Raw genomic sequence first — 13,340 nt, 5'->3', positions numbered from 1 at the left:
CCTTCTGACTCCCGAAACACTTACACCAGATGCTAGGTTTGCTAATCCCATGCCTATGCCGTATTTTAAAATACAAAGGGGGAAGCCGGTAGAATGCTGGCCTGTGCAAACCTTCAGCAGTCTCAGACTCCAACCAAACTCCTTCCGTACCCAAGGTGGCTATTTCATGGAGCCAGTGCTTCCACCTCCACTTCCAAACTGAGTCAGTCAGTCAGTCTTCATTTCAGAGTTAACTCAGGTGATTTGCACCTGGGTTTAGCCTAGTCTGGGTCTGAGCTGCCACAATGCAAAGCCCTACCAGAGTTACTCCAGCCTTCCGACTGCTGCGCTCCCGTCAGAGTATCACTAGGCCTTCTGAGGACATATTCCATGGTTCCCTGTGGTACAGTAAGCTGAGTGGCTCAATTGTTCTTTCCCAGTGAATTGTGGGAGAATTTGCCCGTCCTTCTGGGCACATGAAGGGAATTGTGGGAAGGCAGTGGATGACTATTGATACTCAGGTGAGTGAGCCTGCATCCTCACTGCAAAGTGGTTACCAGCCTGAGCGAAAGCAGAACCTGGGCTCTAGCCCACTCCCCCATCCATGCCAGCTAGCCCAGTTTGTAAGCACCAGTAAACTCAGGTGAGAGGGTTTTGTTGGGGGGGGGGCACATGAGGGTAGTTAGGGCAACACTTGGGTAAGACCCCAGCCCTACCTATGTACTTGGGTGGCTAGTCCATCCCACTGCTCATGCGACGGCAACTACACTTCTATTGGTAGTGCACTACTCAATCAGTGCTAGTGTGGGTATGTCTACCTGAACTAGAAGTGACACCTCCAGCTCCAGTGTAGACAGATCCTAAATCAAAAGCATCACACTTTTTATTTTCTAGGGGAGTCTCTTTTGCTTCATTTAGCAGGGGTTCCAGTCTCCTTTAAGTCCCTTTTTGATTGCTCCACAGGTCTCTTCTTCAGCACAAGTTCCTGAATACTGGGGCACAGCCTTCCATTTCCCTCCCATTCCCTTTGATCAGCGTCTCCCATTCTCTTTGGCCAGCTTCTCCTGGATCCTGGCCGCTATCTTCTTTCTACACTTTCCCCTGCTCTTTCCACCCTGAGATTTGGAGATTCAACCTTTATTGATCGTGTATCTTCAGGTCACTCATGGACAGTAAACAAATCAGGGAACTGAGGAAGTTGCCGTATTAATGCATTTCCTCTACCCAGGTTTTAAGTAAGGAGTCATCTTTTGTGAATAAGATCAGCTCCAGTCAGGGTAATTTATTGCAAAATCCTAGTATTGATTTTTTTTCATCTTTGCTTAGAGTAGCTTCCCACGCATCTGTTCAGGATGCAAGGGTGAACTTACTCATCATCATATGATCTCAGCATATGACTCACTCCCTCCTCTGAATCTTTCGTTTCATCCAGGGTAGCAGAGTGTCGCCAGCCAGTTCACTGAATTTCTGTTCCTAAGAGAAAATGGAGTTTAAAATCTGTGCATGTAAACAGACTTTTACAATGCTTTTCTGAGCAGCACACTTAGCTACTCCCTTCGTGAGAGCTAACTAATGAGAAGGGAACACAAGATTCTCCATAAATGCTGCAATGTATAACTCAGAGATTTTTATCTCTTTAATTTTTAAATCACAGCCCTACAGGACAAAAGAACACAGTTCCAACAGCAGAAATACCACTTTGTACAGTTAAAAAACAGAACAAAACACGGGTACACTAAAAATATTTCTGTAACAGTAATTTCAGAAATCCTTAGGCTAGTTTCAGCTGTAGCTTCTGTGAGAATATTCCATAATCTCCTTACCATAGTTCTATTTATTCACCAAACAGAGGCTTCAAATCAGGAAAAGACAGCCGTGGCTAACTCACCAGAACTTGCATCTGTACTGTATTTGCCTTTTTTTTTTTTTTTTTTTTTTTTTTTTTTTTTTTTTTTTTTTTTTTGTCCCTGCTGCTGCCTGATTGCATACTTCCGGTTCCAAATGAGGTGTGTGGTTGACTGGTCCGTTTGTAACTCTGGTGTTTAGAACTCTAAGGTTCTACTGTACATGTTTTGGGGTGAAGTAATATCAGTTGGTGGCTTTGACTTGCATATTGTACTGAGATAGAAATGTCCATAGGTTCATATGTAACCACCAAAGGAATCCCTAGGCTAACACATCCTGAAATTCCACATAGGTTCTGACTGACACAGTTCTTTGTTTCATCCCCACCCCTGTACAAAGCCCATGTGAATGAGCGTTGTTGCAGGAAATCAAGTGTGTATTGTAGATTGGAGGGACAGAATTCATCCACTGATTCTGGGGCAGGCTGGTGCTCTATGATACAGTCCCTTCACACATGTTGCTGTGGACTGGAATAGCAGCCACTGCTCTTCCAACCCCCTATACAGGGGTTGCCAGCCACTGAATCTGCACAGGTATGGATCCAAAGGACCCTCCTCTTGCACCCACCAATACTTCCCTCCCTGCTGGCCTATTTGGAGTGACATGCAGTTCCCTCCCTTCCTGGACACTCTGCGGGATGCTCCTAAGGCATATGGCCCTTCTGCTAATGCATAAATGTCACCACTGCCTCTCACACATCCCTCATGGTTCAATGGTAAACCTAGTGGACTGGCACAAACTGAAACGAGATAACCAATGATAAGTAGGGTTGGGGAGAGGGAGGTGGTTAGATTTTTGTGTGTGTTAATTGCCCTGCCTCCTTTTAACGTTATGTTATTTGCAATCATTGTTTAGTCAATTACATTATTCAATCAAATAAAATATATATTGTTGAGCAGATTTGAAAATGGTTGTACAAATGTTTCTACATCTATTTAATGTCCTTAAAGGGCCAAAATTATGTCTGCACCTAGTTGTGAACCTCTTTCTGTTTTTTCAAGGTGCTCTTTTAAATAGCTGTGATTTTTTTATTTTTATTTTTTTGCTCTCCATTTCTACTCTAGTACATGGGCTGTATTGAAGTGTTGCAGTCAATGAGGTCTCTGGACTTTGGCACCAGGACACAAGTCACCAGGTAAGTGGTGGGTGACTGACATCCAGCTTAATACAAAGCCTAAATGTTAATTTCTATACAAAGCCTTAGATGTGGGTTTTCTCTGCAGACTCCTGTTTTTTTCTTGGGTGGTGATCTAAAATATCTGATGATCACAATAGGCTGTGTCTGCACTAGAAAATAAACTGTGTTCATCACCACCACCACCACACAGGGCCCCCATCCTGAGGTCTCTCCTCTTTCATGCTTGGTTTTGGATGCAGATGGGACCAAAATGTGTTCAACATCCAATATGGAACGTGTGATTGGTCCCTTGTTCTAGCAAGGGCCCAATCTTGATTTCTTTATTAGGTGTGTAGCATTGCTTGGCCCAGTTTACACCAGCAGCCAAGCAGGGCTGAATGTGGAGTCTGAGAAGAGTTAGGTTGGACAATGGGTATGAAACACGGTCCATTTCCTAGTGCACAGCAGGCCTTAGTTTCCAGGCTTCAGATCAGCAAACGTTTGTTCCCAGATACTAAACCTCTGGGTTTGGCCAATAATTAAAAAAAACCCATGTTATCACTCATCAGGGTTTGGTAGAGTTCCCTCAGGTGCTATTTAAATGTGAAATACTTTGTGTTCTATTATCTTTGTAAGTTTGTAACTTCCTCTGCAGAATGGGTGTTGATACTCAGTCTTCTGGAGTGAGGCATTACAGTGTTTTTAAAAAGATACTGTGACAGGACTGGGAAGGCCCAGAATTTCCTTTCCTTTATTTTTCTTTTACCTATCTGCGAAGTCCATGTTACTCTATATTTGTGTGTGAGTGCACATGTTTGAGGTTGAGGTTCAAAATAAATGCTACTTTTCCCTTTCAAAAGAAACTCCTTATCGGGAAGCAGCATGGCTCGTGAAAAGCCCTTTAACAGCTGGGGCTAGATTCTGTGCTGCCCCATGCAGGAGGCACAGCCTAGGTGTGTGCGGACAGGGAGCTCTATGCCCACCCAACCTTTGCCCCTCTAAGATTCTGGGCTGGTGCAAAGGCCAGATGCCCATGAGCTGCTCTCCAGCCACAATCGCCAGAATATTCTGGCAGTGCCCCAGACATGCTCCCTCCCATCCCAAGCCATTCCCCAGCCCGGTTTATGATGGGGAGTCAGGGAACGTGAGTTAAGCCTCCGGCACCCAACTACACCACCTGTATATTGGGGGAATTCCCAAGGGGCATTTCTGCTCCTCAGTGTGTTTGTGTTTGCACAGGGCTGAGAAGGGATGGGAACATGGAAGGAAAAGTTTATAATAATCCCCTGGAAGCTTAAAACAAGATTAAGGAAAGGGGACTTGAAAAATTACAAAAACTGTTTGAATTGGGCCAATCTATCTCATAAGTGAAGTTGCTAATGCTGATATTGATTCTCTTGATAAGATGCTGCATCATTTTGAAATGAGGCTTCAGTACGAAGCAGAATGTTGGAGGTGAGCCTCTGCCTTTGAAAAATAAATTGTTAAAACCCTCCTCATCATGTTCCCACCATGTCTCTGGCATTTAGGGCAGCGACGGAAGCTTCTCCGCTCCTGTCTGTTTCTGGCAAGTCTTTCAATGGTTCCCCAGCTGTGCCCCAGGTTTTTCAGCTCAGCTTCCACAGCTATTTGCCCTATTGTTTTCGGGTGGCCTCGTTTTCACTTGCCTTCAGGTGTCCGTCTTATTGCTACTCTCGGGATGGAATCAGTTTCCATCCGAAGCACGTGGCCGATCCATCTCCAACGCCTCCTGGCAACGATGGTTCTTAGATTCTCTTGGCTGCATTGTGTCAACAGATCTTGGTTTGAGATTGGGCCAAAAGATACGGAGGATTTTTCTGAGGCAGGTTGTATGGAATGAAGACAATTTGGTCATGTCATACTTTCTCATTCCCCAGCATTCTCCACTATAAAGTATAAAGCAGCTCTGATAAATCTTGAGTTTGGTTTTGGTGTTGTATTTTGATGATTTCCAGACTGTATTTAAGCTCCTGAAGGTGTTCCTGGCTTTAGTGATTTTGTTCCGGATGTCCTGGCTTGTTCCACCATCCTGGCTGATGGTGCTGCCCAAGTATGTGAATGTTTCTACATTGGTGAGAACATAATCCTCTCTCCATACTGGTGATGGTGAGGCAATATTAAAGGTCATGATATCTGTCTTATTGCAATTGATTTTCAGTCCAATTTGCTGGCTGAATGTGTTGAATCGAGTTTTTTCTTGTACAATGGTGTTGGGTATGTGATAGGAGAGTGACTTCATCCGCGAAGTCTAGGTCTTCAAGGGATGAGAAGTGTGTCCATTTAATGCCTCTTGGCATGTCTTCTGTTGTATGCTGCATTACCCAATCGATGACAATGTTGAAGAGGATTGCAGACATGACACACCCCTGATATACTCCTGTTTTGACTTCAAAACTGAGCTCACTGTTGTAATCAACACTGCATGTAAAGTTGAAATAAGGGATTCCATACGCCCACAGAATGCACCATAGGCTGGTCCTGTGAATCCTATCAAAAGCCTTCTCAAAGTCTATGAAGTTTATGTAGAGCTGCTGTTGCCATTCTAAGCATTGTTCTGTTATGTTTCGTAGAGTGAAGATCTGGTCTGTGCATCCACACCCTTTCCGAAAACCGGCTTGCTCTTTTCTGAGAATGCTATCAACTGCCTCTGATATATGCTGGACTATGATCTTACACCATACTTTGCTTGGCACAGATAAAAGTGTGATACCACACCAGTTATTACCATCACTGAGAGTTCCTTTCTTTGGTATCTTCACTATAACCCCATTGGTCCACTCATCTGGCACTTTTTCCCTTTCCCAGACTGATGTAAATAGAGGGGCCAGGATAGATGCTGCTAACTGAGGATTTACCTTGAATAATTCTGCATTTAAGTTATCCTTGCCAGGAGCTTTCCCTTTTTTTTTTTTTTTTTTTTTTTTAAGGATTTGATGGCTTGAATGATCTCTTCCTTAGTTGGGGTGTCTGTGCTGATATCAAGATCTTCTTCTGCCTCCTGGATGTTTGCTTCCTCTTTAGGTGGCTCCCTGTTCAGCAATTCTTTGAAATGCTCTGTCCAGCATATTTCTTGTTTGTTCTTTTGTTAGTAGGTGGCCTTGTTTGTCCCTGATGAGAGTGTTTGTTGGTGTCTGCCGTTTTACCACTGATAAACCGAATAATTTTGTAGACGGTTCCGTGTTCACCACAAGCAGCTGCATCCTCTGCTTGTGTTGCCAGATTATCGATATAATGTCGTTTGTCCACTCTCACAAGGTGTTTGACCTCCCGGTGTGCCTTGCTATACTCCTCGTGGTATTTGTCCTTTAGCTTCTGGGATTTTGTGTCTAAAACTTTTTTCTTCAGGGCTTGTTTAGTTTCTATGGCGTTCCATGTGCTGGGTGTAATTCACTCCTTCCGTCTCTTCTGACTGTATCCTAGACAGGCTTCACTGCTCTGTTTATAAATTGCTGTTACTTTGTCCCACTTCTTGTTGATCTCCTCATCTGCATTCCCCTCCTCTTCATCAAGGTCTGCAAGGGCCTGAAACCTGTTCTTTAACTGCAGAACAAAGGCTTTCTGTATTTCAGGGGACTTTAGCTTGTCAATGTCATAAAGTCTATGTCCCATACTTCTCAGTTTTAGTTTGATGGAGGCTGTCACAAGGTGGTGGTCACTGCCAATATCTGCACCTCTTCTCACTTTCACATCTGTCAGTGAGCGTCGCCATTTGCCATTGATCATATGGTTAATCTGGTTCTTATCTCTGCCATTTGGAGAACACCATGTCACCTTGTAGATTTCCCGGTGTTGAAATAGGGTTCTGCCGATAACTAGGTCATTCATATTACAGAAATCAACAAGCCTCTCTCCGTTTTCATTCATGGTGCCACACCCATGTCTTCCCATTGCTCTGTTGTTGTTTGTGTTGTCCTTACCGACTTTGATAAGGTCTCCCATGATGATAGTTAGGTCATGGTGTGGTACTCTCTCTAACGCCACCTATAGTGTAAGGTAGAATTTGTCCTTTACTACTTCATCACTGTCATTTTTCAGAGCATAGCACCTAATCAGGGTGATATTATTATATTTCCCTTTCAGTCTGGCTCTCATAAGTCTGATGCAGATGGACCTCCATTCCCATCTTCAAAAGGATGGCAACACCCTCATGGTGTTGTCCATCATTCCATCCAGAACACAGCAAAGTTTCTCCCGAGGCTGTTAATCTTCCTGATCCCGTCCATCTGCTCTCGCTGACACCCAGGCTGTTTAAGCTGTAGCGTCTCATCTCTGCTGTGACCTAAGCTAGCTTCCCTGTTTCATATATTGTCCGTACATTCCAAAAACCAAGTTTGGTTTTTGTCTTGGTGTTAAAAGTCTATCATTAAAGCTCCTGTGTACCATGTTTTAATGCAGCCTTGATTTGTGTATATTTGAAATTAGAAGCTGTTTGCACTTATCAACTTATGCACACAACCAGCCCAGTTCCTGGCTTTGTATATAAAAAAAGCTATTGTGTTATTAATACAATTCCCTAGCGCTAATTATTCACAGATCAAAAAAGTAGGTGCCATTCTATTGGCACATGGAAGTCAGTATTTAGCATTCAGACCAATAAATTGTCTTCTTTAGTAGCTCTAGAAGACAAAAAGTGAGGTTATCTCACAACTGCATGCCATGGAGTATGTCATTACACTTACAAAATAGAGCTCTTGATGGATTGTTTGGAAAATAATGAGCAATTAATTGTTTAAAGGAAATTCACCAAGTCCAATTTGGCCCAAACTTTAGGTTTTGTAAACATGAGCAATGTTAAAACTTAGCAATACAAATGTTTCCATTACTTTAAAAAAGTCTAGTGAGAACATTTTTTAAAAATAAAACAGCCCCTTGCAGTGTGTGTGAAAGAGAAGTGCAAACCTAAAACATGTTTGCAACCCTAATGCTGGGCTAGTGCAGCAGAATTTGAAGTTCAATAGTTTAGCATCTGACTAGAAGCAAACATAAAACTGATTAGTCTATTCTCCTCCTCCTAGCTGAGAAACTAGTATAAGTAACATACAAAAATATTGGCTATTTTAAGTGTTTTCAGTTTTAATAATTTAAGGCAGTGTTTCCCAAACTTGGGACGCCGCTTGTGTAGGGAAAGCCCCTGGCGGGCCGGGCTGGTTTGTTTACCTGCTGCGTCCGCACCGTCCGGCCAATCGCGGCTCCCACTGGCCGCGGTTCACCGCTCCAGGCCAATGGGAGCTGCTGGAAGCAGCGCGGGCCGAGGGACAGTCCCATTGGCCTGGAGCAGCGAACCGCGGCCAGGGGGAGCCGCGATCGGCTGGACCTGCGGACGTGGCAGGTACACAAACCAGCCCGGCCCACCAGGGGCTTTCCCTACACAAGCAGCGTCCCAAGTTTGGGAAACACTGATCTAAGATATCTGCAACTTGGGAAAATAGATTGGATTTTTTTTACCTTGATAGCATTTCTCTACACAAAGGGGCATTTTTCAAAATTGGACCCATACAGCCCCAGAATGTGTGTCTAAAGCTTCATCTACACTACAAGCTGGAGGTGAGTCCCTGCTCATCTCCATGTACTCTCACTAATGCTCACCAAGCTAGTGCGAATATAACTAGAAGTATATCTGCGGTAGCACACACAGCATCTGTGGAGGCATAGCTGAGTACGTACCCACTACCTATTATGCTCCCCTTCTTCCTGTACAGCAGCTTAACTCTTTGCTGAAACATAGGCTAGAGCTCTGTCTTTTCAGAAAGTTAAACCTCAGGGCTATTGTATGTAAAGCCCTGCGGGTAGGCGTTAATAGATCCCAGACAGTTTGAGAGAGGGAACCATACAGTTTCTTTACAATCAAATATTTAATACACAAAGCACATTGTAAATAGTCTTTGGAATCATTTTACAAAGAACGTCTTAAATAAAATCTATAAGGGTAGGTCTACACTTACCCGGTAGTTCGGCGGCAAGAAAATCGAACTTCCGGGTTCGACTTATCGCGTCCAGACAAGACCCGATAAGTCGAACCCAGAAGTGCTCGCCGTCGACTGCGGTACTCCAGCTCGACGAGAGGAGTACGCGAAGTCGACGGGGGAGCCTGCCTGCCGCGTCTGGACGGAGGTAATTTCGAACTAAGGTACTTCGAACTTCAGCTACGTTATTCACGTAGCTGAAGTTGCGTACCTTAGTTCGAATTGGGGGGTTAGTGTAGACCTGCCCTAAGGTACCAAAATCTACTGTTTATTATATAGACTTTCCCACTTTGCTTTTGTTACATATATTTACATGGAAGGTTTCACCATAACATTTATACTTCTCTACTTAAACACACACAGACACATTCCCATATGATCTTCTTTCAGAGATGAATTCTCAGTTTCTATAACGTGGCCTTGATATGTTGGGTGTGTCACTTGGACTCTTCAGAGCTTGAGAAGAATGGCAGCATTTCCATTCTTTTCCAAACACTTCTTCAGGGGCTTTCAGCAAAGAAAAGTCTGGGCATCCTTACAGCTAGCATGGGGATAACAAGATGACTGGTCTCCTCAGTTGTTGTAAAATAGGAACTGTAGCCTGTATCCAGACAGGTACGGTACTCGGACCTCGCCTCCACAGCAGACAACATCCCTTGGTCTTGCATGCTGCTAAGTCTACAGGACTGTCTTTAACTTCTGTATTTATAAACTTTCCCTGTGGTGAGCTCTGACTGGCTCAGCTGTCAGTGAATTTGTGGACGCTGCAAGACTCCTTGCCCTTAGTGAATACTCTCTGCCCAGCTTCAGAAACAGCTGCTGAACATGCCCAGTAACTGCCACACCCTATGTCTGGATGTTTCTGGACCCTTCTAGTCAAGTTGCCCTGCTCTGCAGACACAGAATATTCTGCTAAAATCCACGTCTCTTCCCCACTGTTTCACTCCCTTTCTTTGGACTTAAAATCCCCCCCCCCCCCCCGGAATACACACACACACACACAAATCAAATGCTGCAGTAAAAATATGTGGATTACAGTTACAGGCACAAAGGAGCAGGAATGGTCTTTATACTGCGCTGGTCATTCCATTTGTGCTGAGCAATAATAATGAATGCACCCGATGGGTGGCACTAGGTGATGTAGAATTTCTATATAGGTGTGCTATGGAGTGTTATTCCCTGCAGATTTTGCCTGTGCAAAGCCTATTTACTCAGACTTTGTGCAGGGAGAGCGGATTTCATGCTAGACATTTTTGTATGGTTTTTTAATATTCCTCAGAGCCAGGTGAAGGAAAGATCCTGGGGTCAGAGGCAACAATGAGTCAGACAGAGAGAGGCAAACCGGCTAAGTAGTGCAGCTCCTAGCTCGGTGTGCTCTCTGCTGAGACTGCCTGGACTGACTTCCATGGCAGAAGGTGCAAGGATTCCGGAGTAGGAGGAGGACAAAGATCTCTCCTGGGTGGTTGGCAGGATCAGTCTGTGTGCAGGTGGGATCTGACTGGGGGAGAAGAATGTGAAGGTGAAATCCTCGCCCCTGCTCAGGCCCCTTTGTGCCCCCTGAAAGAGCCAGAATGGCATAGAGGGGCCCTGATCCTGCTCTACATGGCTGGGGGAAGATTCCCCAAGCACAGGAACTGTGGAGACAGTTGTAAGGCTGCCTCCCAAGGACCCCGTCACAACCCTGGCATAGGGTGTGGGTCTCAGGGTAACAGAGATATGTCCAGGCTGTGGCTACAGTACTTAGTATTACAGTCCCTGTGGCAGCTCTGGAAGGCTGCAGTAACTCAGACAGGTCCCCAAGGCTTGATTAAATTATAGCAGGAGCCTCTCCAGCTCTGAGAGCAGGCCAGGATCGGGACAGTGCAGCGGTGTCTTAAAGCCACCTTCTCCCTTCCTCCCCCCGGACTGAGAGTTCTGTGCAGGATTCTCTTAGGGTGTGTCTGTGTTGCAGCTGGGAAGTGTGATTCCCAGCTTGGCAAGATGTACACAAGATAGCCCTGCTCAAGCTAGCATGTTAAACATAGCAATGTGGCCTCAGCAGCACAAGCGGTGCCTCGGGGTTAACCACCCATGTACAATCCCACCCAACACCCCCGGGGACATACATTGGCCATTGGCCATGTTGCCCGTGCCACTGCGGCCACATTGCTACATTTAGGTGTTAGCACCAGTAGAGCTAGCACATGGACATCTACCTCAGCTGGGAATTGCACTTCCCAGCTGCTCTGTAGACATGCCCTTAGAGGCATATCTCACCCTAAGACTGTGTAGAAAGGAGACCTAGACTGGAAAAAAGAATCTGGAGATCCTCTGCTTTTTGGTGGATCCTGGTTAGCTTTATTCTTCCCTGACTCTGCTGCACTTAGGCCTTGTCTATCCACAGAAGTTGCGCTAGCTTAATTTATGTAGGCTTTTAGTCCTGTTTAGTTAGACTGGTACAGATATGCTTATTTCAGTCTGAGTGACTTATTTCTACGTAGCTTAAACCTGTTCCTAATTGACGTAAGCTAAATATTGATTAAAGTGTCCATGTTCCCTTTTTCATCAGGTTAGCTAAATCAATTTTATATCACACCTTTAGTTAAACAAGGGCTTGTCTATATGCAAATTGCCCTAGCTGCTCCTTTACTAAGTGAACATGTGCATGCTGTGAGACTGGACTTTCATGCTTCACTTCTTTTTCTATCGGTGCATGTTCTACTCTGCATCAAGGTCAGCATATATCCTAGAGGCTTGAACTTGCTTTCAGAAGCTGACTGAATTCATTGCACCCAACAAGGCTAACATTCCATATGGTATGTTCTAAGGGACTGCAGGGTATCTTGGATGACTTATTTAGTTCCACTGAAATTAATGGAGCAAGTCATGTGCCTTATGCCTGAAAGGACAGGATATGGGGTAGATGTTATCAGTTTCTTGGAAGGTTAGAAACAGGATGATTTATTGTGGTATTGATGTATACTCCAAACCATAAATCTCTTGGCCTGTTTGAAAAATGAAAAAATGTCTGACGCATTCAGATGACCTCTCATGCGCCTCAAAATGTTATGTATATTTGTGCTCTAAAATTATATTTAAATTGCACACTTAAACCAAAAAAGTAATAGAGGGGTTTTGCCCCTTGCTTCTTTTTGGTGCTTACCCTATAAGGGTTTTAGTGCATGTTGTTCTCTAGGGCAAAATGTTTTCCCCAATGGAGATTAGAATTGCGCTCAAATCAAGTTATTTGGATCCAGAATGCAAACACCCCCGAAGTTCAGTATTGTTTACAATGGGTTTTTAGTTCTTCCCATTATAAAAATACGGGCTGTGTGCAAAATGTCTGTCGCTGAATCACCTCAAAGGTCCAAGAGTGTTCAGATCAATGGTTTTAGTTTATGGTCCCACTCTGTGGAAAGTGAATAATCTTTGTCATTTGTTCACATGAACCAGTTGCCCCCTCTTTGTTGTACTATAAACATGCATTTTCATGGTTTCATTAAGCCCTCTGGCTAGTTCCCTGTTACGCATCTCCTAGCTCACACTCATAAATCACTCATTATTAGAAATTATACTTGGACATTTATGGGAAGAAGGGAAGAGATTCTGGATCTTGGATTGCTACATTAACTTGTAAACTTGAAAATGGTCAGGCAACATTGTTAGGGCTAAGGGCATCTGCAGTGGGGTGACAGGGATGGCTGGCTAAATAAGGCTGACTTTGTTTGGATGATTACTTTCTACTTTGTTGAGCCACACAATCCCTTTCTGTTAGATGGCGTAGGCAGGCCTTTAGATGCTTAAAAGCAAATTTCAACAGCATTCTTATTCACTTACATCAGCCCACGTCTCTTCTTCTACTCTCGTTTGGAGAAACAATAAACAAAGTGGTCTACTGTTACTGTGAGTTCTTCCCTTTAAATTAAAAGATTAAAACTGCAACAAGTTTTCTTCTAGAGAGTCAAACTCCAGAGAACAAGTCCCACACAGCTTGGAAGTTGCCTTCCACCCAACAGGTTTGTAGCAACCAGCTAGCACAAACTTTTTGTTGTTAAGCTTCCTAGAAATTCAGACTCCTTCAATCCAGTAGACAGCAGAGCTGCTGGAACCCCAGGATTTGTAGAACAGCGTTTCTCATCCTTTTCAGGTTGGCTACCCCAAAAAAAAATTTCCACAACCACCTTATATTTATTAGAAAAGGTGAGCGTTAAAAACATATCAATGATAAGCCTATTGAGTTGATTTGTGTGTGTGTGTGTTTCGAGAGGTTGATAGAGAATATTTAACCTGGAAGGGTAAGGGTGTGTGGAGAGTTGGGAACAAGATTGTCTTTGCTTTTGACTTTAATAAAATTTTCAATCCCTCTCAACCCCTTG

The 13,340-nt window shown here is 44.0% G+C and overlaps 1 protein-coding gene across 2 annotated transcripts in view; it reads left to right on the top strand.

Annotated features, from left to right (window-relative positions):
• The window catches only part of SHC4 (SHC adaptor protein 4), a 51,789-nt gene that overhangs the window by 10,324 nt on the left and 28,125 nt on the right, over positions 1-13,340 (top strand). The window contains exon 2 of one of the 2 annotated variants that reach the window (XM_024200567.1): positions 2,949-3,019. In XM_024200567.1, coding sequence (XP_024056335.1) covers positions 2,949-3,019 — 71 coding nt within the window. Of the gene's footprint in view, positions 1-2,948; positions 3,020-12,943; positions 12,981-13,340 lie in introns of those variants that run through there. The other variant, XM_024200573.1, reaches the window with a different exon arrangement.

This window comes from Terrapene carolina, unplaced genomic scaffold, assembly GCF_002925995.2.
Source record: "Terrapene carolina triunguis isolate 2854851 unplaced genomic scaffold, T_m_triunguis-2.0 Scaffold67, whole genome shotgun sequence".
Lineage (NCBI taxonomy): Eukaryota > Metazoa > Chordata > Testudines > Emydidae > Terrapene > Terrapene triunguis.
This window is presented reverse-complemented; position numbering and strand designations above follow the sequence as displayed.